General features: G+C 41.7%; 1 protein-coding gene across 2 annotated transcripts in view; it reads left to right on the forward strand.

Moving 5' to 3' along the window:
- Positions 1-25,847, forward strand: part of DOCK4 (dedicator of cytokinesis 4) — a 489,751-nt gene that overhangs the window by 460,453 nt on the left and 3,451 nt on the right. For both annotated transcript variants that reach the window (XM_057550242.1, XM_057550243.1), the window contains exons 41-51: positions 2,308-2,394; positions 10,454-10,630; positions 11,370-11,453; positions 14,605-14,724; positions 15,082-15,203; positions 15,536-15,656; positions 16,649-16,730; positions 16,882-16,991; positions 18,667-18,739; positions 20,486-20,599; positions 23,347-23,408. In XM_057550242.1, coding sequence (XP_057406225.1) covers positions 2,308-2,394; positions 10,454-10,630; positions 11,370-11,453; positions 14,605-14,724; positions 15,082-15,203; positions 15,536-15,656; positions 16,649-16,730; positions 16,882-16,991; positions 18,667-18,739; positions 20,486-20,599; positions 23,347-23,408 — 1,152 coding nt within the window. The remainder of the gene's footprint in view (positions 1-2,307; positions 2,395-10,453; positions 10,631-11,369; positions 11,454-14,604; positions 14,725-15,081; positions 15,204-15,535; positions 15,657-16,648; positions 16,731-16,881; positions 16,992-18,666; positions 18,740-20,485; positions 20,600-23,346; positions 23,409-25,847) is intronic.

A 25,847-nucleotide genomic window follows, 5' to 3' on the forward strand; every position in this document is an offset into this window, starting at 1 on the left:
GTGGGAGAGTCCTGTGCTATCTTTTGCTGCATTTTCTTATCAGAATGGTGTGTAACTAGGACTTCTGAGAGGACCCAGAATAAAAACAAACCATAGACTGTTTGCATGGGTTGAGTTCTCCATCCTCAGTAGTTCCGATATGCCTTGCTAATTCTCTCTCAGCCGGAAAGGGCAAGGTTTCTCACAGCCACCCTGGGGGAAAGGGGCAAGATTGTTCCACCGATAAATTATAATCTGCTCTTTCCTTGATAACAGTGACAAAGTGAGACCATACAGATAGCCAGTTAGTCAGTATTTCCCCCTAAACAGAGAATGTAAAATGAATGTAGGATTGTGGGTGACTTGGCTTAGCTTCTTTCATCACAGCATCTCTGCTTAAGCTGGGAAATGTTCTCCTATCAGCTATGATTGTCTGATGTGAACTTGCCTTGTCACCCCTGCCTAAGTGTCAGTCCCCAGTTCTCCCAGCAGTAACTTCAGGAGTTGCTCACAGCCAAGTGATCAGAGGGAAAGCTGGATAGTTTTGCAGTGTTATGATGGGACTGAGCAAAGCATAGTCCTTTGGGCAAGGAGGTTGACAGGTTAAATATCAAGGCCAGGAAACCACTGGAAAATAGCACTAGGATGTTATTGAAAAGATCCATGACCATTTTCTAATCCTTTTGGATACCTTAATTTTTCTTTTGGCCTTCCAAAACCAATTAAAGATCATTAATGTATAATATAGTTTTCATTGCAAGTTTCCAGTAGGTAAAAAGTCCAAGATCCACCAGAGTTGGACAGATGACTTGTTCAGAGTGGCGTTCTAACTACCCCAGACCCTGCACTAGAACCCGCACCTTCTGATGCCGTCTCCATTGCTTCTTCCGCTGCACCACATTTCCTCTTGGCCATCACGTTAAATATTTATCAGTGTTGTAGCAACCCTCCTAAAATAAATAAATAAATCTGGCTGCTTCCTCCTGTGCTCACAGCCCTCAGCATCTGGCTCCAAACTGCCCTTGCAGAAGCCTCATCTCCGCCGCAGCCCACTCACCCACCCTCGCCGTCAGCTCCTGCAGCACCCAGCTTCTCCCTCCATCTCCTGCCATGCCCTTTCACAAGCCGCTCGCGTCTCTGCGCCTGCTGCTTCCTGCTGCCTGCACCGTCTCCCCCGCTCTCTGCCTGGCAAACTCCTACTCACTCTTCAAAATTCTGCTCACGTGTCACCTCCTCTGAGAAGCGCTGTCCTCCTCCCACAGGATGCTGGGCACGCCTGCTTTCTCCTCTGTTTTCCCCCAGCACCTGGAGCATTCCTTTCTCTTCTCCCTGAACCCTTCTTGATCTGCTTACCCCCCTGTCACCAGCAGAGCACGCGGGGGCCCCTGTCACCAGGCCTCTGCCCTATTCATTGCAGTAGGTCTTGGCTGGCACAAAGAAATCCTTCCATTTGTTGTTGTTGTTGAATAAATGGCACTGTTTCAGGAATTTCATCAAGTTTATTATCCACACAGGAGTACGCTTTGTTTAAGTAAGAAACATGAGGCAGAGATGCAGAAGCCTCCAGAAGCCTGGTTGACAAAAGAGAAAGTCGTCGTCAACAGCAGCTCTTACCAAAGGCAGTCATGGTTTCACGTGTCACGGGGGTGCTCATCCTGGCCAGGGGAGCCCTGGCCCTTAAATACAGATCCTCCTGGATCACAGCAGTGAATGTCGGCACGAGAAAACGTGGCACAGTGCCTGTAGCAATGGAGAAGTCGGAAGTTCTAGTGCAGGGGTCCTAGGGGCAGCTCTACAGGTGACGGGAATGTAGCTTTGAGCAGGTCACATGCCTCTTGGAGACTTAGTGTTGTCATCTTTAAAACAGAAAGATCAGGCTATGTGATTCCTAAAGTCCTTTCCTCCTTGAGGATTCTGTTATTCTAATCCCGTGTCGAATAGCTGATACTACTACTTAGCTCTTCCAAATAAAAATGGCTAGACCCCTTGCAAAGTGGAGAGAGTTTAAATTAGAAACTTAGAGGAAATAGTAAACAAAATAATGTGATGACCTGTTTTTATATTTTCAAGCTTGCTGTCTGGAGTAGATGATTTATTCTACACAGAAAAAAGTTTCAGATGATATACAATGAAATTTACATAAGCTTCAGTGTGTCTTACTGTGATAGCTTCCTGAGTGCAAAGGGGTTGCCAAAGTGCTGGAATGAATACTAAAGAAAAGCTGACAAAAACCGAAAACTTGATAAAACTGAACGGCAAACATTAGTCATAGCTCAGTAACTAGAAAGAAAGGTAACTTAGGGACTTAATTTGTTTTGTATTTCGTAGAGTCTCTGGGTGGAGAGAACATCATTATACTTGGTGCAGAGTTTACCCGGAATTTCCCGCTGGTTTGAAGTGGAGAAGCGTGAAGTGGTAAGGATCAGAGCTTATTCTCAAGAACTTTCTCATCACAGTTGCTCACCTGGTGTCAGGCTGTATATTTATTGCTTCTGCTTTGGACTTGAAGTCCCTGGAAACACTCATAGTAAGTTAGTGAATGTTTGTGATATTTATTGACCGCTATGACCAAAGCTGGAAGGAGAACATTACCATTGACCTAGCCCAGCCAGCCAGAGGGATTCCTCAAAAATAGCTATGACTGCAGCATGTCAACACCTCGGGCCCTTGAGTTAGAAGAACTGGAATTCCAGCTCTCCTAACTACTCTATGTGACCTTCACTGCTTACCTTCAGTGCCAGGCCACTGGAAGAAAGTTATCCACATTAACTTATTTAATCACCATACCAAAGCTACGAGGTATGTATTCTTTTTTGTTTGTTTTGTTATACACATTCATTTATTTTACTTTCAGATTCCACATATAAGTGGTAACAGAGTATTTGTCTTTCTCTGTCTGACTTATTTCACTAAGTATAATACCCTCTAGGGCCATCCACATTGTTGCAAATGGCAGAATTTCATTCTTTTCTGTGGCTCAGTAATATTCCATTGTGTGTGTGTGTGTGTGTGTGTGTGTGTGTATCTCAAATCTTCTCTATGCATTCATCTGTGGCTAGACACTCGGATTGCTTGTATATCTTGGCTGTTGTACACAATGCTGCTGTGAATATTGAGGTGCATTATCTTTTTGAATTAGTATTTTCATTTTCTTTGGCTATATAGCTAGGAGTGGCATTGCTGGATCATATGGTGGTTCTGCTTTTAGTCTTTTGAGGAACCTCCATACTATTTTCCAAGGTGATTGAACCAATTTACATTCCCACCAGCAGTGGACTAGGGTTCTCATTTCTCCATATCTGAGGTATGTATTCTTATCCCCATTTTCACACGTTTTGACAAGAGGTTAAAAGCCTTTGCCAGAGGTTCCATAGCAAGACATTGAAAGAGGATAAACTCGAACCCAGATTTTTCTGACTCCAAAGCCAGTTATGTTTATCACTCCTAGCCTTATAGGCAACACGAAGCCAGTGTCAAGCCCCAGCACAGTATCTGACACACAGTAAGTCCGCGCTGTCACAGTTCACAGTAGAAGGCATGCTGCTGTGTTGGTCTCCCTGGGCACCAGTGGAGAAATCAGCGGGTGTCATTATAGAACCTGGAAACCAGAGCACCCAAGAAGCCTTCGGGTTGTAAAGCACGCCTCCCAGCTCCAGTCCCCAGCTGTGGAAACAGAGAGAGCGGTTGCCTAAGGCAGTCACATCTGGAGTGAGACCCCGCCCTGTGCCTGGGCTGCTCTTCAAGCTGCCAGCACCTTGCTGTCAACCACAGCCCTGCAATCTCAAGCGTCCCTTCTCCCACCCTTGGTATATCCATTGTGTCTGGGGCCAGCCACTGTCCTCTGGCTGATAGAAAATGTGCCAATTGTGAAAATATCATTTAACCCCTTCCTTTTTTTAAGTAACAAGCCCACTCTGTCCTTGAATAAGAAAGAGCAGTTCTTGCCCAAATTGTCTTCCAAGAATGGCTTATCCTACCTGAAGTCTCTCTAAGCATTGAAACCACCCTCAGCTTATCCTGTTCAATCACGCTAAGGATTTAATGGCATTTTCATTTTGCTGGGCGGAAAAATTCATACAGCTCCCTTAACAAATTGAACTCAATCCAGCAGATTACATCAGTGTGGTTGTGTTCTTGTCAGGTCTGAGTCAAGGGTCCACAAAGCTGGTTACTTACATGGTGGACCCTGCGGCCTTCGTGGAAGAGGAGAGGCTGCTGAATTCAGTGCTCAGAAAGTCTTATTGTTATGCTTCCTGCTGAATGGCATGGGCCCAACCCACAGAAATGTTCTTAGTCATCCATGCTGCATTAATGATTCAGAGAGCTTTGTCAGCTACTTACTACCCAGAGCATTAAATTCTGTGACACCAATGTTCCTAACCTTGGAAATATTATATACACACACACATACACCCCTCTAATAAAAAGCAGCATGCTGATAATGATTAAAGGAGCATTACTAAACACAACCTTTCAAACATCAGCTGCCTACTTTATTAGAATATGCAATCTTATATTCTGACAACCTCATGTCTTTCTCTTATTCCCACTGCCTGGCCTGTCCCCACCTTCTATTAAAGCTGGTTTACTGCTTTAATTCCTAGTGTGGAAGGTCCTGAAGATCTGGGCACAGAGTAGGTACTCAATACATATATGCCACACTGAATTGAAATTCCTTATGTGCCATGCCAGAATCTAAAAGATTCTGAATACCAAAAGATGTTTCCACATCTTGAGGATTACATAATATACTATATGCACCCTATGTTACCTTTCTAAAATCAGAAATATTCTGAGTTCTGAAAACATGTAGCAGCAAAGATTTCAGATGAGACTGTGGGCCTTTATTCTCTAAATCGTAACCCCAGAACATACTGTTGAACATATTCTCCCATTCTTTCAAAGATGATAATGCCTTTGAACAATTGTTTCCTCAGTAATTGTTTTTATTGTTTTCAAAACAAACAGGGTATTTATTTTTTTGATTAAAAAGTAAGCTTATTTAAAAATTTTTAAACAAGATGAAAAAGCTATAAAATAGAATGTACAAATAATGATTTTTTAAACTCTAAAGATAATGACAATATCATCACACTTCACATCATATCCATCAGAAAATCGTGTGGCTCTACGATACTTTCAAAATTACCCAGAATCCGACCACCCCTCACCTCCCTACTGATAGTGCCATCTAGTGCCTGATTTCTGCAGTAGTGTAAGAGGTCACCTTGTGCCCTTCTGCCCTCCCCCTGCTGCAGTCACTTCTGTACACAGCCCCAGTGTCCTTTTTAAACTAAAGTTATATCAAATAAAAATAGAGAAGCTATATAATAAACCTGGTTTACCCATCATTTTATTTCACCAGCTATCAAAAAGGCCAATTTTGTTTCATCTACACCTCCCTCCATTCCCTTTCACACTGGCTTATTTTGAAGTAAATCTCAGACATCATTTCAGCTATGTAAGAATATTTTAGTCTGTATATTAACCAAAAACATAACCATAATACCATTATTCCATCTAAAAATTTTAACAATAATTCCATGATCATAAAAATCCAGTTTATTCACAGTTCTCCAAGTCTTTATTTTATAGGTTTTTGTTTGTTTTTTGTCATCTGTTGTTTGAATCTGGTCCCAAATAAGGGCCACACATTGAAATTGGTTGAAATACCTCCTAGATCCCATTTGATCTGTAGGTTCCCCCGTATTAATTTTTTTTCCTTGCAGTTTTTTTGTTAAAGAATCCAGGTTGTTTATCCTGAAGTGTTTCCTTAAGTATGGATTTTGCAGACTGTGAATCAGTGGGATCATTTAATATGTTTCTTTGTTCCTATTTTTTTTTTTGTAAATTAGCAGTTAGATCTAGAAGCTTGATAAGATGTTGTTTTGTTTTCATTTTTTATTTTTTCATTTTTTGCAAGACTACTTCATGGGTGGTGTTATATGCTCTGGCTGGCAGCCAGTGATACTCGTTGCCCCCATCCAGTCATCTCTTAAGGGTTACAAAATGGTGATATTTCATCGTTCTTTCTTTGTTTGTTGATTGGAATACTTGTGTAAAGAGAAACATGCCCTCATCACCGATTGGATTACCCTAAGGTATAGGAAAGGAACGATAATGCTCTATTCTTTCCTTTTATTTACCAGTTTTCATGGTTTCTTTTTTTTTCCCCCCACACCACGCAGCTTGTGGGATCTTAGTTCCCCGACCAGGGATTGAACCCTGGTTCCTCATACAGAGGGCACCCTCAGCAGTGAAAGTGCAGAATCCTAACTGCTGGACCACCATGGAATTCCCCTACCAGTTTTCAAAATAATAATTTGGTTCCCTAACACCCTATAAAAGTGACCAAAGAGGGTTTTGTTTGGTTAGTTTGGGTTTTAGTATCAGTAGTAACTCATGGATTTAAACGTATTTGTTTTGTTTCAATCCATTGCAATTATGACTCTTATTATTTTTCAAATTGTTCCATTTTGCCCATTGGGAGCCTCTTCAAATTGGTTCCTCAGTCTTTTTGACAGTATCCAAGTTGTCTTTGTTACTGAGCTAACACACAGGACCGGATTGTCAGATCAAGCATAGGAATCAGCATCAAGCTTTACTAATAACTTTCAGGCAATCAGGAGGCTCAGATGAACCAGAGAGACATCTGAGACCTCAAGTCTTGTCCTCCACATCCTTCTTCTCCACATCAGTAATAATCCTGATTAAGAGACAGAGTGTCTAAGTGAAGTTCACAGAGTTCCTCATACAAAGGGCACGTTTCAATTATGAAATTTAAATTGTGAAATATTCCATTTTATACTCCAGAGAGTTATCAAACTTCTCTGGGACATTCTCTAGGGACGTGTGCCTTATGGACTCTGGGTTTATTTACTGTAAGCAATCCTTTAGCTGGGGACTTCCTGCTAAGGGCATTCCATAGATACCATCTCTTCCTCCTAGCAGTTAGTCTTAGTCTTTTTATTTGAAGGTTCAATTGACAAGGAGATAAGACCAGGTCACCTGCTTTCTTTTCTGTTCCCCAAGGACATCCCTCCAGTAAAGAGAGTAAGTGGACCACAGGCCAGCTGCTCTAATGCCTTCCTCCAGCTGCCTTCCTTGCTTACTGGTATGGCTGGGTAGTCCAGGCTCACTTGTACAATCCTGCCCCAGACCCAAAAGCAACCATTTCTCCAATGACTCCTGATTCTTTTTAGTGGTAAATGGGAATTAAGGATCACAAACTGGGAATAAAGGAAAATAATTCCTTGATGAACATTTTTACACATTATTCTTTGCACACTTCTTTAATCATCTCCTTAGAATAATTTCCCTAGAAGTGAATTGAGCTATCAAAGGGTCCACAGTATAACCTTTGATTCATTGATCAGCAATGGCATGTATCAGTTTATGCCCTGTCTGGAGTATACAGCTGTTCTTGGGAATAACCATTTTCCCAGCATTCTCTTAAGCAGTGGCTGTTGAATATTATTTTAAAATTTCCAAATAATAGATCAAAAATGATCACAGTAGGGTTGATTTTTTTTTTGGCATTTGTTGAGTGCTAGTGGAGATGATATGTTTTCATATATTTATTGAGTCTTTTTTTGCGAATGCACTGATTATATTCTTTGTGTAGTTTTCTTCAGTATTTGAGATATATTAATAATTCAGCTGAAATATATGTTGGAAATATTTTCCCAAGTTATTATTTGTCTTTTGTCTGTGTTTATTGTATTTTGTTTATTTTTTAAATTCCTTCGTATTAATAACATTTGAATCTATAATGTTGAGCATGAATTTTTTTAGTTGTGGTCAAAAATACACAAAAGTCACCATCATAACCACTTTTGACTGTATAGTACAGTGGTATTAACTATAGCACGCTGTTGTGCACCATCCATTGAACAACAATTTCCCTTTCCCCCTCCCCCCAGCACCTGGCAACCACTGTTCTACTTTCTGTTTCTAAGATGTTTTGTTCACTTTTTAACTTTCAGTTCATCAGAGCTCTCAGACTTCTTCCTTATGATTTAGCTTTTGTGATCATAAGACAAAAGTTTAATGTCCTAAATAATTGGAAAATAAAATCCTGTTTACCACCACTCAGGTAAAGAAACAGAACATTGCCAGTAGCACCCTATAGGCCTCCCGTGTATCCTTTCCCAATTACTACTGCCTCCCTTATCATAACTTTTATGGTATCCATTCCCTTGCTTCGTTTATTACCTGTATATGCCTCTTTAAACAAGTCAGTTTAGTTTTGCCTGGTTTTGAACAGGCGTACCTTGGAGATGGTGCGGGTTCAGTTCTAGACCACCGCAATAAAGCAAGTCACACAGATTTGTTGGTGTCCCAGTGCATATAAAAGTGATGTTTATACTATACTGCAGTGTACTGTGTGTAACAGCATTATGTCTAAAAAAAAATGTACATACCTTAGTTTAAAAATATTGCTAAAAAAATGCCAAAGCAATTGCAATAGCAAGATCAAAGACCATTGATCACAGATCACCATAACAAATATAATAATGAAAAAGTTTGAAATATTGTGAGAATTATCAGAATGTGACACAGAGACATAAAGTGAGCAAATGCTGTTGAAAAAAACGAGGCCAGTAGCCTTATTCAACAGAGGGTTCTGTGAACCCTCAATTTGTAAAACAACACAGTATCTGTGAAGCACAATAAAGCAAAGTACAATAAAATGAGGTATGCCTGTATAACAGTGTCATACTGTATATATTCTATTGTAACTTGCATCTGTTGCTCAGTATTATTTGTAACATTAGTCCATGTTATTATATGTGACTTGTTTGTTTTCATTGCTGTAAAGTATTCCATTGTATACTACAATATGCTTATGCATTCTATTCTTGATGGACATACAGATTTTGGAGATGATTATGAACACTTTTGTACATGTTTCCTGGTACACATGTACACAGATACTTTTCCTCAGATATATGCCTAGGAGTAGAATTGCTGGATCATAAAATATAATATATAGATATCTTCATCTTTAATACATAATCCCAAACTGTTTTCCAAAGTGATTGAACCAATTTGAACTTCCAACAGCAGAAATTGAGAGATTCAGTTGCTCACATTCTCACTCTCATTTGCTAGTGTTATATTTATTTTTGCCATACTGGTGAGTGCTTAATAGTATGTCATTGTGGTATTACTTTTCACTTCTTTGATCACAGATGAGGTTCAACACTTTTCATATGTTTACTGGTCATTTGGGTTTCTTCCTTTGTAAAGTGGCTACTTTTTTTGCCTATTTTTAATTCGGCTGTTTGCCTTTCTCTTAATGGTGTATAAGGGTTCTTTATATATTCTGGACATAGGCTCTTTGACAGTTTTACATGTTACAAATATCTTCTGCTTTCTGGTTTATCTTTCCTTCTCCTTTATTGTATCCTTTGATGAATGTATATTCTTAATTTTGACATAGTCAAATGATTCTAGTACTTTTCAGTGTTGGTTTAAGATGATCTAAGTGACCTTTAAAAACTCTATTTCCTTAACTGAAAGAACCAGTATTGAAATGTGCTTACAGTAAGCTTGAATTATTGTACAGCTCAGAGCTTAGCAGACCTTCTCTTCAAAGAGAACGTCAGTGACAATAACAGTCACAGTGCTACACATTTGAAGAGCACTTTCATCATTTTCACAATTAGGCCTCCCATAACCGAGAATTGTTAAGTCATTATGATTCTATTTGGCTCTCCTTCAACAAATAGATCCTGCGGCATATATGATTATCTTATTTTCTATAAATCCCAACTGTGTGGCATCCTGTGCCACCTTATGGTGCTGTTATATATGCATATGGGGTTCATATGGGCATATGTTCCATCTTCCCAACTAGGCTGAAATCTTCTTGACATCAGAGGATCTGTAAATGCATCTTTGTATCTCCTGTGGTACTTTGCATTAAGTATCTAGAAAGGCGCTAATAATATGCAGGGCCCTTGAACACTTAGCCTTCAAAAGAAAAGAAAAACAAGTTTTAAAAGACATGCTTGAATTTTCTTTTAAGGTTTAAATTGATTGTTGCAGTGCTAATATGTAATTGATGAGTGCTGATTATCTAAACCACATTTCAACCAATGAATATAATCACCTTCTCTTCCCAGACCTTACAAACAGCTAATTTGTCTTCCACATCCTTGTCTATTCTACTATGGCCCCTGGTAGAGATATTGATGGGAGCCAAGGGGGAGCACAGATAATTCAGAACATGGATAATCTAATTTGTCTTTCTTCTTTTTTTCTTTTCTTTCTTTCTTTTTTTTTTTTTTTTTTGGCCATACTTCACGGCATGCAGGATACAGGATCTTAGTTCCCTGACCAGGGGTTGAACCTGTGCCCCATTCAGTGGAAGCGTGAAGTCTTAACCACTGGACCGCCAGGGAAGTCCCTTGTCTTTCTTCTTGAATGTCACAAAATCCAATATATATTTATGCTCATTTGTTCTCAGGTAGAAATGAGTCCTCTTGAAAATGCAATTGAAGTATTGGAAAATAAGAATCAGCAGCTGAAGACTCTGATTAGTCAGTGTCAGACAAGACAGATGCAGAATATTAATCCCCTGACCATGTGCCTGAATGGAGTTATAGATGCTGCGGTTAATGGTGGAGTTTCCAGGTATCAAGAGGTGAGGATTAGGTATTTTCGTTTGAAAGTTTTCATATGTGATTTCTTAAGGTTTCAGAAATCTTTTTTCAAAATATGCACACATCACATCAGCCTGCTATCATAGGGCTACAATTAACACAACTAGATTTCTTTGTTAGATAGAGCAAACATACAGTCTTTTGTGATACACACTTACTCTGTTTCCCAAAATGTGATATTTTGAGGATAAAAGTGTGTGTGTGTGTGTGTGTGTGTTTTCTTGGATGAATAAAAGAAGTTAGGGTATCGGGATTGTTTAATAAATGTCTACCTAAACCCATTTCCCTGAGCAAAGAGTGGTTCTTGGACATAAAAAAATTTGATCTTGTTTAGAAGATACTTTAAGTGGATTTTTCATCTGCTGTCTTAGTTTTAAACAGAAAGGTACAGTAGCTTGGAAGGTGAGGCCACCATCTTGATCATTCTGAGTCTTAAGGCAGTTTATTTTAGGATGTAATGTCACAAAGCTTATTGATTTGGATTTGCTATTTGTTTTACCAAAGATACAAAGTTTATACAATTTCTGATCTCCTGTTAACAATCATTTCCTTATATTCCCATCTGACCAGCTGACCGTACTCAGAGTCATTATGTCTGCCCCCCAAAAGTGGAGTATAATGGTATCATTTCTTTAAAGATGGCTTTAAAAAACAACAACGGTGTCTTTCACTTCCTTTGTAACTCTCCTGAAGTAAACTGACTAATCCTTCTCTTACTAGGCATTCTTTGTCAAAGAATATATCTTAAGTCACCCTGAAGATGGAGAGAAAATTGCACGGTTAAGAGAGCTGATGCTTGAGCAGGTAAGGGGAGCAGAAGCCCATCACCTTCCCCCTCTTCTGCGTAGATACATACTTGCTTAACTGGAGACCCATCTACATGGTTTTCTACATCAGTGATCTAACTGAAGCTAGCAGTCAGGGGTTACAGATTCACTCGTAATATATCCCAATTTGCTAATTTCTACGTTTTCTTCCCACTTTAATGCAAAACAAAAACAAAAACCAATGAGTAGACTATGGTAGCCCCTTACAACAAACAACTTCATGTAATCTCTTGGAACGTTCTCTGAATGCTGTCTCCCCAAAGACTTGATGCCAACTTTTCACTCAAGATTTTGGGATCAAATGAGTTCAGGCTAACTCAAAATGAATAAATAAGTAAATGAATGAATGAGATTCTTACTTAAATGTTGGAATAAGGAAGTGGGCAGTCAATACCCTTTGCTTTAGAAGTATCCTGTTGTGCAGACTAAGCCTATAGATTATATGATATGGACAAAACTAGATACAACCTCATCATTTTCAATGTTACAGAAGCATAGTTGGTTTTTATTTCTTTGGTTCCATCAAGTACAAAGAACCAGAGTGAAAAATCTGTTGCCTGCTGTGCCCCTTTTGATAGCTCTTGGCCTGAAAATGGTTTGAAAACCTCTGAGGTGGGAGACATTATGGTTGGGAGGCTGGGTGCAATAGGAAATTTTATACCCATGAAAAATGGAATACGTACGATAAAATGTGACAAAAGCATCTCTTTCCACTTGATAATACCAAATTAAAAAACAAATAAAACATGCTGTTTTGGATTAGGAAATGACGAGGTTATCTGGTTTTAGTTCATATTTTATGCTCTGAAGGCTTAGTCCACAAAACTTAATACTGAAGGGAGAGAAGTGGCCATGGACAAGGGCCATGGCTGGAAGAGGGTCAGTTGTATAGATTCTGAAAAAGAGAGAGGAATTACTTAAAGTTGACCTGCGAGGAAATATAGAATAAGTTAGATTCTCATTGTGGCCCTGGGAGTGATGTAGATTCTCGAAATGAAGTGAGCAGCTTAAGTTATCCAGTACTGAGGATTATGGAACGACTTTAGCCTTTTTTGATTTTTAAAAGTCTGTATTTTACCAGTACAGTCTCTTATGAGTGATTTGCCTCACCCCAGGATACTTAAGCTGCTGTATTCAGTCTGACTGAATTCTTTCCCTCGAGTTAAAATCAAAAGGGTTAAGAAGTCTCTCAAGAAAAATAAAAATCGAGGGACCTTGGTTTCCTCCACATTCTGCCTGATTATGTTCATGGGGCCTTGTGGAAAGAGCTATGGCCTAGGAAGCATTAGATCCTATCATAGGCCATGTCGTGCAAGTGACTGCCATGTGACCTTGGGCGAGTCACATGTCTTTGTGGGACTGTAGGAAGGGGGTTGGGCACCGTCCTCTGGACCTCTGTGAGGTGGTTCAGAGAACTGTCTAGTAGACATGGAGATGCACTGCCCCAGTGCCCCTTCCAGAAGGGAGTTGTGGCCCTACCTGCTAGAAGACACCTTAGGCTCTCAGGTCCTCCGGCATTGCCTCTGCTGCAGAGAGCCACGTAGCCTAAGATCTCCACCTTCCTAGATGACCTGCGTCCAGTGACTGGGGAGGAGAGACAGAGCCTGGCCATTTGGGCCCAACACAGCACAACTGTGACAGACCATTAAAGGTCCAGAGCTCCCCTGGGGTTGGCAGGAGGCTGCCAGGCTGCCATCCAGTTCAGTTTCTTTTTTGGTCAAGTCCCACTTCTGCCCCTCCCTCCCTCCCTCCCACAGGCAGTGATCCCAAGGATACACCCCAGTAAACAGCCTAATCTCCATGCTGGAGCCTACTTCTGTGAGAACCCAACCTGCGACGTTACCTGCACAAAAGGGAGGGCCCCTCCCAGCTAGTGTCTAAGATGCAAAGGACTGAGGCACCTATACTTAGGCTCAACTCCTCCATCCCGCCTACCCTCCCCACAGAGACCGGGCTCGCCCTTTATGCCTCAGACATACACTCCACTCAAGCTGTTCCTTTCAAGGTGTCCTTGATGTTTATTTCAAGGTATTTTTATCTTTATGCAAATGTGCTGGTGGTAGATGGGCATCCGGAGCAGAAGTTGCCGCAGTTCTGACCCCTTTGGAAGGTGCTGGATGCTCTCATCCCCCAGAGTCAGTACTGTTTGCCCTGGCTTTCAAACTTGAACCTTCACGGGCTGTGAAGATAAAGCGCCGTCGTAGTGATGTGTGATGTGTTTTCCTCTCAGCCTCTGGAATTTGTTCTTTTGACCACTATAGCATGGGGAATTTTTAAAAATGTAAAAGACAGCTGCTACTCAAATCAAAGGCATTCAGCACTTTTGATACCTGTACAGAGAAACCTTGAATGTTTATATTCATCTTGGTTTAGGTTCTCACAGCAGGAAAACTTTTTTTAAAATAGGAGCTCTTCCTTTTTGCATTAGAATAAGTGAACAAGAATAATATTTTTTTAACAAAAACAAGAAGCATAGCAACTGTTACAGAATTTCCGTTCACTTGTCCCTTCCTCCCTGACAGATTTTGAAAATCTGAGAGAGGGAGGGAGAAGAACCTGATGGGAGAGAGAAGGGAAACATGGCAGAAAGGGTGCCAACCAGAAAAGAGGTCCCTGGGGGAGAACCACCTGACCCTCCTAACAGGGAACCCCCATTCCCTGCCCCATCCTGAGAAGTGCAGGAAGGGGCCAAAGAAACACTGAACTGTTTTAAAATGGTTGTTGTTATAGGTCGAAAATCATGGGAAAGAAACTTGGGGTAGTAGGAAAATCAAGTCTTTGGAATCAGAGAGACCTAAGTTCAAATCCTCATTTGTCCTTTAGTACATGCAGAATTTTAGTACATGCAGAATTTTAGTACACGCAGAATTTTCGTACATGCAGAATTTTAGTACACGCAGAATTTTAGTACACGCAGAATTTTAGTACACGCAGAATTTTAGTACACGCAGAATTTTCTGATCCTCAGCGTCCTGCCCGGTAAACTAAGGATTGTTGCTATCTTGTCAGATTGAGAGATCAGCAATATTGCATGCAAAATGCATGGTACCGTGCTTGAATCCCCCAGCAGGCACTTAGAGGAGGTACCTACCCACTGATGTGGATTTTCTCCTTATGTTACTATCAAGGCACAGATTTTGGAATTTGGCTTGGCCGTGCATGAGAAGTTTGTACCTCAAGATATGAGACCGCTTCACAAAAAGCTGGTCGACCAGTTCTTTGTGATGAAGTCCAGCTTAGGAATACAGGTAAGTACACAAAGTGTCCATGGGGGGGCAGTCTGACCTCTGCCATTTGCTTTTTGGTAGAGGGACGATGAAATATCCAATAGTGACATCTTTTGGTTTTTCTACCAAACTGCACCATTTTACCAGAGAGCCCTCAAATACTAAAATTGCATTAACTTCTGTTTGTCACCCTCAACCTTTATGAAAACAAAAAAGTAAATGAGAGAAAGCTTAATAATAATGAAACTTACCTTTATAAGGTCCCTATAGAAAGACTTCATGACATTTACAATGCACATCTAGTACAGCAAAATACCTCACGAGTGATTTTGCCCTTGTGATTACTATTCTGAAATATTTTCTTTACTACCTCTTCAGGAATTCTCTGCTTGTATACAAGCCAGTCCAGTCCATTTTCCTAATGGAAGCCCTCGTGTGTGTAGAAACTCAGCACCTGCTTCTATGAGCCCAGATGGTACCAGGGTAATTCCTAGACGCAGGTAAGTCATATTCTGAATTATCTGACACTTTGGCGTCCCCACAAGATGATCTGGAACGATCCTCTCGTTCTTTGCAGCACAATTTGTCAAATACTTAATTTCTTATTGAAATAATTAACCCTCGAGGCAGCTGCAGACATCTGCCACTGGTAAAACAGCAACAGCATGAGAAATAAATAAACTCAGACATTTGATCATATGGAGGCAAACAGGAGACGACAAAATGGGATGTGCATTTTTTTTTTCCCCTTTGGTTTTATACCATGCCAGCATGTGATAAAGTACAATTCAGAGACTGAGTTAACAACCATTTCTTTTCCCCCCCAAAACAGCCCATTAAGTTACCCAGCTGTCAACCGATATTCTTCCTCCTCACTGTCCTCACAAGCTTCTGCTGAAGTAAGCAATATTACAGGGCAATCAGAAAGCTCTGATGAAGTCTTTAACATGCAGGTACTTGATTAGCTTTTTTGTCTGGTCCTGTTTATTCCCTTTCTGTCTCAATCATGAGTGTTTCCGTTCACTCTGCTGTGCTTAGGAACAGACCTATGAGCAAGAACTTGACTTAAGGACAAACCTTTAAACACTCGTGTTGCCTTATTGGTCTCTGGAGTCTCCAAAGATGATTCTCTCAAAGCTCCCCCATCCACTCTAAGAAGACCTGAGTGAGCCATGGGAAAGCCCGGGCAGGCCATGCAGGGGGCGCGCTTTGAGCTCTGCCTCTGAGTCGGGTCTTCAGTTGGGACTCCTGGAGCTTGTCACCACTGACCTCTTAGCATTTCTAAGTGTTTTGTTTTTTTACCTTTAAGAAGATATGGTTTAGGGGCCCATCGTAAGATCTCTCCACTTAGGTACATGTTGGAAATTTCCCTTAATAAAACATTTTTTACAAAAGAAAAAACACAGGTTTTAGGGATTTTAGCGTCAGTGTAACTCTTGCAACCAAAATTCGTATTTAGACTCGGCTGATAGGGCGTTGATAGTAACTCGGTAAGGCTCAGCGGAAATTTTCCTCACCACTGTCTTTGGAAAAGGGACATAATACTTATTGCCAAATTCATGCTTTGAACACATTACATTGGAGAAAATGCAAAGGCGTGTTCTCTGCCTTTTAGAAGCGCTCACCTATTGACCTGCCCGAGGCTGGGAGTCTTTCTGCTTGTGCTTTAGTCAGGGAGCCGCTGCTAACTGCTCCTAAGTCATAGGATGTATGTAGCTGAAATGAACACAAATGCATTCCTTCGGCAGGAGTCAAAATCTCAGATTCTTGATTGATTCAGACAGGCGTCCTTATCAGTCTGAGTTAGGGAGATTTTTCCATATTTCTTAATGGACTTTTTTTTTTTTTTCTAATTTGAAAAAAGAACTGATGATTTTGTTTCAAATATGTCAGCGTTGTCTGCAGCCTCTAAGCCGTGTTTGATAACAGCTCCCATGTTTTCCAGCCAAGTCCATCTACCTCAAGCTTGAGCTCTACTCACTCTGCCTCGCCTAATGTGACAAGTTCTGCTCCGTCGAGTGCCAGAGGTCAGCGCCAGGGTGTGGGGTGGACCAAGGGTGCCCGGAGAACCTTCCAGCCCCCAGGAGCTGTGGTGGCCCCCGCAGGCTCGGGCTCTCTCCTCCAAACGGGCCCAGCCCACCACCACCCTGATGAGCCTCTCTTTCCTTCTCTTGCCAGCTTCTCCTTTGTTGTCTGACAAACACAAACATTCCAGAGAAAACGCTTGCCTGTCCCCGAGAGAGCGGCCGTACAGTGCCGTCTACCCGACACCTGTGGAACCTTCTCAGGTAGTCCTTGTGGGATGGAAATTCTAGAAAACGAGGAGACGTCTGGATGTTGCTTACGTCTCTCTGCAGAACCTCACGGTAGCTGCCAGAGGCCACCAGATAGGCTGTGTCGACAAGTCCAGCTGGGTGAAAAGCACACCTCTGCCCTGCGCCTGTGGCTAGGGATTTCTGTGTGAGCCACGTGTCTGACGTGGATACGTGGGAAATTGCCTGAGCAGTGAAGCTGATAGGGAAACGGGAAGTGATTTTACCCACCTTGATCCGACTCTGTATTTCGTTGCTGCTGCTTGAACATTAGGAGGGGTGATTGGGTGAATGAGTTGGGGGGTGTCTGTCTGCACGTGTCTGTAACAGAAATTTGGAGGAACTTCTTACATTAGCCAGAGACCCTTGAGGAGACGCATGGCTGCCCAGTAGCGTTTCTTTTTGCCTCTACCTAACTCGAGAGAGCGGCCACGGATTCCTTGCTGAGGTACCCAAGAGGGCGGAGCATGACTTTTTACCTTTGCCATTCTTCTTTGATGTACTGAGGAGGAAGCTGAATCCTAGGGCCTCCCCTGCAGCCCTCAGGAGTAAGGCACGTGGCCCTCACCACCCACCCCAGACTTGGCTTTGCAGTGATCTCTGTTAGTCCGAGTGAGAGCAGGCGCTTTGAAGGAGGGTTTCAAAGATAAGATTCACGTGGAGCCCTGAGTTTTACCGATCATTTGGGGATAACTTTGGAGCAGAGAATAATAGTTATTTATCCTCCAGCTCATTTCTCTGTTTTTCTACACCATCCTGGCAGAAGTCTGTAGCTACATCTGGAAAGGGATGAGAGTGAGTGGGGTTTGGCTTGATGGGTTTATCTTTGCTGATTGTGTGATCTTCCCCAGAGTTCCAGGATACCTCATCCGCACGACACTGGTGTCTCGCAGAAATTATATCTGCGTGCATTTGGCTGGACCAGCTAACTGGTTTAATCTCCCTTTGTCACTTGATGTTGCAAAGGAATTTCCCAGTTTGTTCCACCTGCTCCTGGAGAGCATGTCACCAGCATGCTGGTTAGCATGAAAGACTTCCTGGTTACCCTCTCGAGTTTTCTGCTTTTGGTCCAATTTGAAACAGTGTGCACGTTGCCAAAATTTCAATAATACACATTGCTCTGGTGCATCTACTTTTCAGGACTTTGCGCCTTTTTGTTTCATATGTCAGTTAGAACCGTGTAAAACTGGCATTTTTGTGGGTTAAAAATTGAAACATATTGACCATTTCATATGTTTTAACGTAATCTAGGATTTAAAATGTAAAGTCCATTCACTAGAGATTTTTTGAGCCAATATTCCTCCTTTAATTCTTACTCGCATTTCGTATTGCCAGTCTAGCATTTGTATTTACAAAGAGCACCATAACGTAACTGCTTACTGTTTATTTTTTCCTTGCATTTTATTACAAAACCTATTTGCCATTTATATTTGAAATCTAGTATAGACTTTTAAAACACTGTTTGAACCCTAAGGGTCTCTGCCCTTTTTCCCTTAAATATAATTGAATTCTTTGTTCCTAGCCTCATCATAGCATATAAAAACATTTTTTTCAACAAAAAGTTTCAGTAATAAGATAATCATCTCATTTTCTAGAAGGTCTCACATGTTAGCATATTGCATCATAAAAATAGATTCTTGTGCCTTTCCAGAGGCTGCTGTTTAATCATATTGGAGACGGGGTCTTGCCACGCAGTGACCCAAATCTTTCTGCGCCTGAGAAAGGTGGGTATAAAGCCAGCCCCTTCATCAGTCCTGGACTGTGTAATGGTTTGTTTTGTCCTCATTTCCTCCAGTCTCCCGTGTGTCTGTGCGGAAGGCAGATGTCCAGACCTTTAATGATCTGGACTAATTTGCTCTTTAGGAGATGAATGAAAGACAGTTATTTCTGATGCATTCTTCACAAACTGTGTTCTTGTAGGATTTAACGGCAGAATCAGAGCAAGGTAGGGACTCCTCTGTTTAATGACTTTTGGTGTCATTCAGTGAGTCACCGAGGCAAGGCCTGCGCTACCTGAAACAAAGTGGCCAATTAGGCTACTTGTTCAGCGCAATGAAAATAAGCACCTTCTCAGATCCATTCCCTGGTCCCACTTTGTGTCTGCCTTACAAAGTCCATTCTGCCAGCTCATCTGTCGTTTGCGGTGACTCAGGTGCTCTTTAAGAATTGCAATCCCGTGCATGATGGAGTGTGCCCTGCCTCAAGGTCACCTGAAAAAATGAGAAACAAACACATGCCTAGCAGTTCATAGCCAATTAGCATCGGTCTGTGCAACACAGCAGAGCAGGAAGAGCGGATTAAATGCGACTTCCTCGGCCAGGGGGGCCGGGGGCTGGCAGCAAGGCACCCGCTCACCTCCCAGGGTCAGGCCTCAAAAAATCAGAGCAGTCCCCAGGCCAGTGAATTAAGAGTCACTAATGAAATATCCGTGTAAAGTGTATTGTAACTGTCCTCATTAAGAGCCCGACTGCATCGTCATTTGAGTACACCGATACGTTAAAACTTTCCTTGCAAAATAGAAATCAGCGGAACTGTAGCCAGTTATTTTAAAACACACATTTTGCTTTAAAGTTACAAGTCAGATATTGATCTTTGTCTGGAGAATTTAGGAACGTGGTCTTTTTCTCACCTTTTATACCAAAGAAAACCACAAAGCACATTTAAAAGGACCGGAGGAAAAGTATTTTACGAGTGGTAGTTCCATCCAATGAAAGTGGTAATATAATGAGTGGTAAAATGTTGAAATTCTAGATAGGTCCATCAGGTGGCAGTGTCTGTTCAGGGAGCAAGCTACTGGAACTCTCTAAAGGCTTGAGGTTGTAAACCTCATCACAGAGCGGCTATTTATAACGTTGTGTGTCTTGCCCTTGTTCCTAACAGGGTCATTCCATATTTCTGCATCGCGCTGAAGCATGCAGCAGGCAGATTGCAAAAAAGGAATGATACCGTCAGTGCTCCAAATTATTTTTTTAGGACGTTCTTCACTATAACCCATTGACTTTAGGAACAAGGGCCAGCAGGATGTGGTGTGGCTCTTCCTTGCCACTAGTCCTGCCAGACAGTGGAGATAGAAGCGTGCCACTGCCTTCCCCCTTTCAGGGTACCGCTAGTCCAGAAATCTCTACTAAAAATCAAGTTTTACAATAGTCTAGTGACTACGTCTTCCATCTGTTATCCAGCATCTAAACAGATCTGTAATTCTCAACAAGTTTCTACACTCTCGTGTAGAGATGTATAGTTCTGTTTGACTGCTTGAGGGAAAGAAAGAGACATACTGTCACCCAATTAAATATCAACTCTAACTGTGAGGTAGGCAGTTAAGTAAAAGTTTGGTATTTAGGAAGTTTGTTGTTGTTTTTTTTAATCCAGTTGATTTTTTCATTCTGGATAATTCTGACTTTCTTCTAAGATTTCGAGGGTTTACAGGGCAAAGTAGACCGTGTGTTTTTAGCTGTGTTATTCCCTTCCAGCTGTGAACCCCACCCCTAGCAGCTGGAGCCTGGACAGTGGGAAGGAAGCCAAGAACATGTCGGACGGTGGGAAACTTATCTCTCCCCCTGTCCCTCCAAGACCCACACAGACTGGTGGGTATTTGAAGCATTTAACAATCACTTTCATAAAATAACTTTTATTGACTACTCCAGCTTGTCCTGAATTCCTCAAAAAGGTAGGCATTTGGTGTCCAAGGTAAAAACCTTAGTAGTAGCTATATAATTTGTTTGTAGTGTTTCCCCTCTTTCCTGAACTCCTGTTACACTAAGTCAAGCAGTGCACCATTCCTAATAAACCCCACAGACAGATTTTGTAAAATGTTCTTTTCCTACATACCATCCTCAGAATTTAGGGGGTACCCTAACCTTGCTGAGACACTGGCATTTTTTCTATGCTATCCTGAGTCACCTCATTCTTATCAACCTTTACTAAGTCTAGCCACTTTCTTCAGGACTGACGCCCCAGTTTCAGGTAGCCCCTAAATAGGATTGACTAACTGTGATTTGGATAGGCTTGTGGAAAACAACTAACAGTGCATCCGTAGTTATCTGCTGCTTAGACAGGTCTGTATTCAAGGGTCATATTTCTCAAAGGGTTCATTCAAGGCACTGAATCCCCTAGGGTGTTGGTTTAAGAAGCAAAATTCTTGGGCTTAACTTCAGACCTACTGAATCAGAATTTTACTATTTCTGGGCCAAGACCCTAGAATCTGTATTTTGCCACACCTTTCTAGACTTGAGAACCACTGAAAATTATTCTTAAGAAACTTCCTTCGTGAGTTTATAACAATAATAGTGCCCCTTTCCTCCTGAACAAGCCGTTGCTTGGTGACCTGCATATGGGGGCAGTTTTTAAGAGGGGCTACCCTGCTTTACTTACTCTATCCTGGTGATGGGGAGAGTCTTTTCAACACTTAACATATACTTAGAGTAGTTTTGAAGCTTTACAAATACAACAGCCCAAAGGCAAGAGAAAATATGACTCTGTGTTTTTCATGGATTTTTCTGGATTGATCGTCCATGTTTCATTTGGTATATTTTAGCATCTCATTTTTCTAGTTTCTTTTTTCACTAAGAAAAATGACTCTCTCTCTTTTTAAAATAAACTGTGTGCTACCCAGTTTGTTTTATACTCGCCAAAGCAAAAAGTCACCAATAGGTTTGGAAGGACATGTGAGATCTCTAAACAGAAAAAGAAATAACTTTAGCCTTAATTGATACTCTGCATAAGTAGGTCAGTGTGACCATGGAAGTTTAAAACTCATCAACCAGTACTTGGTATTTTATTCATGATGTCCATATATTCAGGCAACCTCCAATTTAAACCTGGTTGTGTACCTGAAGTTGGGAACTCAAAAAGCATTTTCTAAGGAACCATACCATATTCATGGTATTTAGGTTCCTGCTCATTCAGACTTGTAGACAAGGACGCTGATAGAACTATTTTAGGTCTTTCCAGAGAAACGTCACTGTAAACATGCAGTGCGCACAGGGGCTGCTGTACATCCCACAGTGACAGTGCCGGGGAACGCCTAAGCTGAGAGAGAGAGGGTCCCAAGTAAAGTAAACCTTGACTTCTGCCAGACATACCATTCCCAATCAAGATCTGCTTCTCTATACGTGCATGTTTTTCTTCCATACTCAACACCCATAATTGATGCCATAGGAGAACTAACAAACAGTGGTGATGGGACGTGGCACACGCTGACAGCATGCCCTAGCGTGTAAGATGGAGGCCACACAACCCCACAGTGTGGGGACCAGCCACTCTTCCTGGTCCCTTAGGCTCAGAGTGCACAGATGACCGTACCTCTGCCCGGTTAACTTGGCAGGGCTGCCTCCCCTTCTGCACTGATTGCTGTCATGGTCTGTCCTCATGTCATCATGTGTGGTCACTGTTGGGGGGATCTGTAACTGTCTCTCTTCCCTTCAGCCTTTCTGTAGCTTTCTTATGAGTTTCAGCCCTCACTGTGACATCTGGGAGAATGGCAGCTCGTCACAGAGCAACGAACTCTGAGCTCATTGAAACCTCTGTAGGCAGAATTGGGAAATCCGGCTTATACGCACCATGTTGACGGTGTCACGGCAGGCTTTTAGTATGTGTGGTTATGCTTTACAGAGCCGGATTTGACCCACAAGCGCATACACAGAGCAGTGCCATCACACAAGCTGTGTCCCGGGTGTAGGGCTTGAAAATCTGGTGGGAGAAACAAAGAGAGGGTTCTTCTTTGCCTTGATGATAAAATCCACAGGGTACCACCTCCCAGAGATAAAGGGAAGACCCAAGTACAAACATTAGGGAGAAAAATGGAAAACTTCTTACCTCTTGTATGATATGGCCAAGGGTTTCCTGTCAATTTCAGGAATATTGGGGGATGGAAGAGGAGGCTGATGTCAGTATATTCCTGGGGACCTATTCTAAGCTGTCTGGATGACTTGGGTCTTCCCATTCCTGCTCAGGGCCAAAGTCAGCAGTTATTTCCCAAAGTCTGCTCCCTGGCACCTCACACCTAAAAGCACTTTTTGAAATAGGCCAAGCAGCAGAGAAGCATCTGGACTTTGAGGAAGTGGAAAGGACTTTGGACCAGCTTGGGGTCCCGTCACTGTGGTTAAAGCATCATGTATACACTGGTGACTTTTCACTAATTACCCCATGTCTTGGAGCTGCCATCCTTTGTGAAGAATCCGTTTTGGGTGGGCACCATTTAGTCACTCCCCACCCCCCCTTGCCTAGACCCTTGTGCACTAGATCATCTGTATGGGTTTGTACACACAGAGGGCTTTTGCAGGTAGTCAGCTGTCTGGTTTCCTGAATTGAAATGATCTCTCTCTCTTTACAGCTTCACCAGCAAGACACACGGCGTCGGTATCCCCATCGCCTGCTGGGCGATCTCCATTGAAGGTACAGGCTCTTGTTTAGATTGAAGCTAGAGATTGGCCCCATGTTACTTTTTCCCCTGGTACATCAATGAGGTGCTTTCATCTGCACAGACCAGGCAAAGAACATATAAAGAAGGGGGAGAGGAAGATGGGTAAGAAAACAGCACTAGGCTTTCCCTTTGGGGAGCCTGCCATTTGTTTTCAGATTATTAGGCTTTTTCTCCAAATGGTGGCAAGAGAATGTACAAACTAGAGTGAGAATATACACTGAATTAGGAAAGAAATGGTCCCCATGTATCTCCTAGGGCATTTTCAGCCTGGTCTTTTGGTTTAAGGGACATCAAAAACAAACATGTATATTGAAAAACAATCATCAAGATCTTCTAAATACTCTCCAGTGCCTTTTTCATCAGCCTCACCTATTTTGAAAACGCCAAAGCCAACTTTCCTCTTTTAATATTTTATACCAAGGTTTCCATTTACATTAGAGATACACACTTGATCATGCAAACCAAGGCAGTAAAATGAATTTTAAAATTTCTGGGAAACAAACTGGAAAGCTTTAAAGGTCAGACATTTGATTTGATATGTAGACATAGGCTACTTAACATCTCCAAACATACAAAATCCCTCATGAAGGAAAAGAATCATATTTAGGGATTTCCCTGGTGGCGCAGTGGTTAAGAATCCACCTGCCAATGCAAGGGACACGGGTTTGATCCCTGGTCTGGGAAGATCCCACATGCCGCGGAGCAACTAAGCCCGTGAGCCACAACTACTGAGCCCATGCACCACAACTGCTGAAGCCCGGCCGCCTAGAGCCCGTGCTCCACAACAAGAGAAGCCACTATGATGAGAAGCCCACATACCGCAATAAAGAGTAGCCCCCGTTCGCCGCAACTAGAGAAAGCCCACGCACAGCAACGAAGACCCAATGCAGCCAAAAATTTTAAAAATTAATTAAAAAAAAAAAAGAATAATATTTAGTCTCTATCCAAATTGAATCAGACTGGCTGCAAGGATTGTCAGTACATTCAGAGGTAGGTGTTCAGAGCTGCTATGCCAGAGGCTAATATGAGGTTGAAGTGAGTGTTGAAAGAATGATTTTGTACCTGAATGACTTAGGATTTACACACTCCATGTCCTTTTTGTTGATGAGACATTTCTAACTAATGTAAAAGAAAAGGACAAATTAGCTTCTACAAACACATGGGATCACATTGTGATTCCATACATCTGTGGTGCTAAGGATTGTTGCTGGTAGAAATTGAGAATCTGGAAGGAAATCCCCCCCAAACGGAGAAAATTGCAAAGAAGTGTGATTTTGTTTGCATTGCCAACATTGCCGATGTCAAAATTTGCTGGTGGGTGCAAATTATTTGCTAGTTTGGTTGTCATTCTGCAGAGCAGCTATTAATTGTAAAGTACATGGGACTGCATTCACCCTGGAAACCATAGACTGTCATCTTGATGTGATGGGAACAAAAGCAACATGGTGTTTCCGCATCGTTACACTTCCCCTTGCTTGCAAAGAGCCCCACGTGTTGCTATGGAATTCACATATGCATTTTTTAACTTGATTGTGCAGAGTAGTAATAAGATAAGACTAGGAATTGATTCTTAAAAAATAGAAAGAATCGAAGGGCTGAAAATATTCAAGTAGCCACCAAATAGTTAGCAAAGTGGTGTATACTGTCTCTCCACAGACCTGCCTGTGTTCTTACTGGCCATAGGTAGATTCATAGCCGTATTTTTACAAAATAGGTTTGAAGAGAAAATGGGTGGAACATTTGTGCTGTAACTCCTGGGTTACATTAGAGGGCGTAGTGCTACCAAGTTACTAGCTTTGCTGTGCTTAGAATGCAGAAAACTCCTTGACTGATAGTTTTATCAGCAATTAAATGATGGAATTAACCCCGTGAAGACTCAGCTTACCTGCCTTATTTTGAACTTAGTGTCTAGTTTTTAACAAAAAATTGCAGTGAATTTGGATCTCTTAATTGGCCATGCTTAACTTTAGGTTCCTGCTAAATGAAAGGATTTGTGTCTACTAACATTGTTTTTGTTTCAAAAGAGAGACCAAGGTAAAGTTAGTCTAGGGTAACATTTCTTGGTTTTATAGGCCGTTTATGTGATACATGAAAAAAAATGGTCTATGGTCAAATAAGTTTAGGAAACACTGGGCTGAACACAGTCATTTAGGTTGCTTTATTATAAGACTTTAAGAAGCTAATATGCTTTGAGTGGACTCAAGGAGTACACAGGGTGCAGTATTTCCCAGTGGAACCCTTAGGGAAGTAGCACATTCCAATGCCAGTGGGGCTAGACAGCTAACAAATGAGTGAAGGAGGCCAGGAGGCCTCAATGTGTTGGTGTGGGAATGGTGGGAAACTGAAGAATTCATGCCCCATCCAAAGGGGACAGCCCTGCTCAGCTTCAAAATATTATCTCCAGTAAGAGA

The sequence above is a fragment of the Balaenoptera acutorostrata genome, chromosome 7, assembly GCF_949987535.1.
Source record: "Balaenoptera acutorostrata chromosome 7, mBalAcu1.1, whole genome shotgun sequence".
NCBI classification, from domain to species: domain Eukaryota; kingdom Metazoa; phylum Chordata; class Mammalia; order Artiodactyla; family Balaenopteridae; genus Balaenoptera; species Balaenoptera acutorostrata.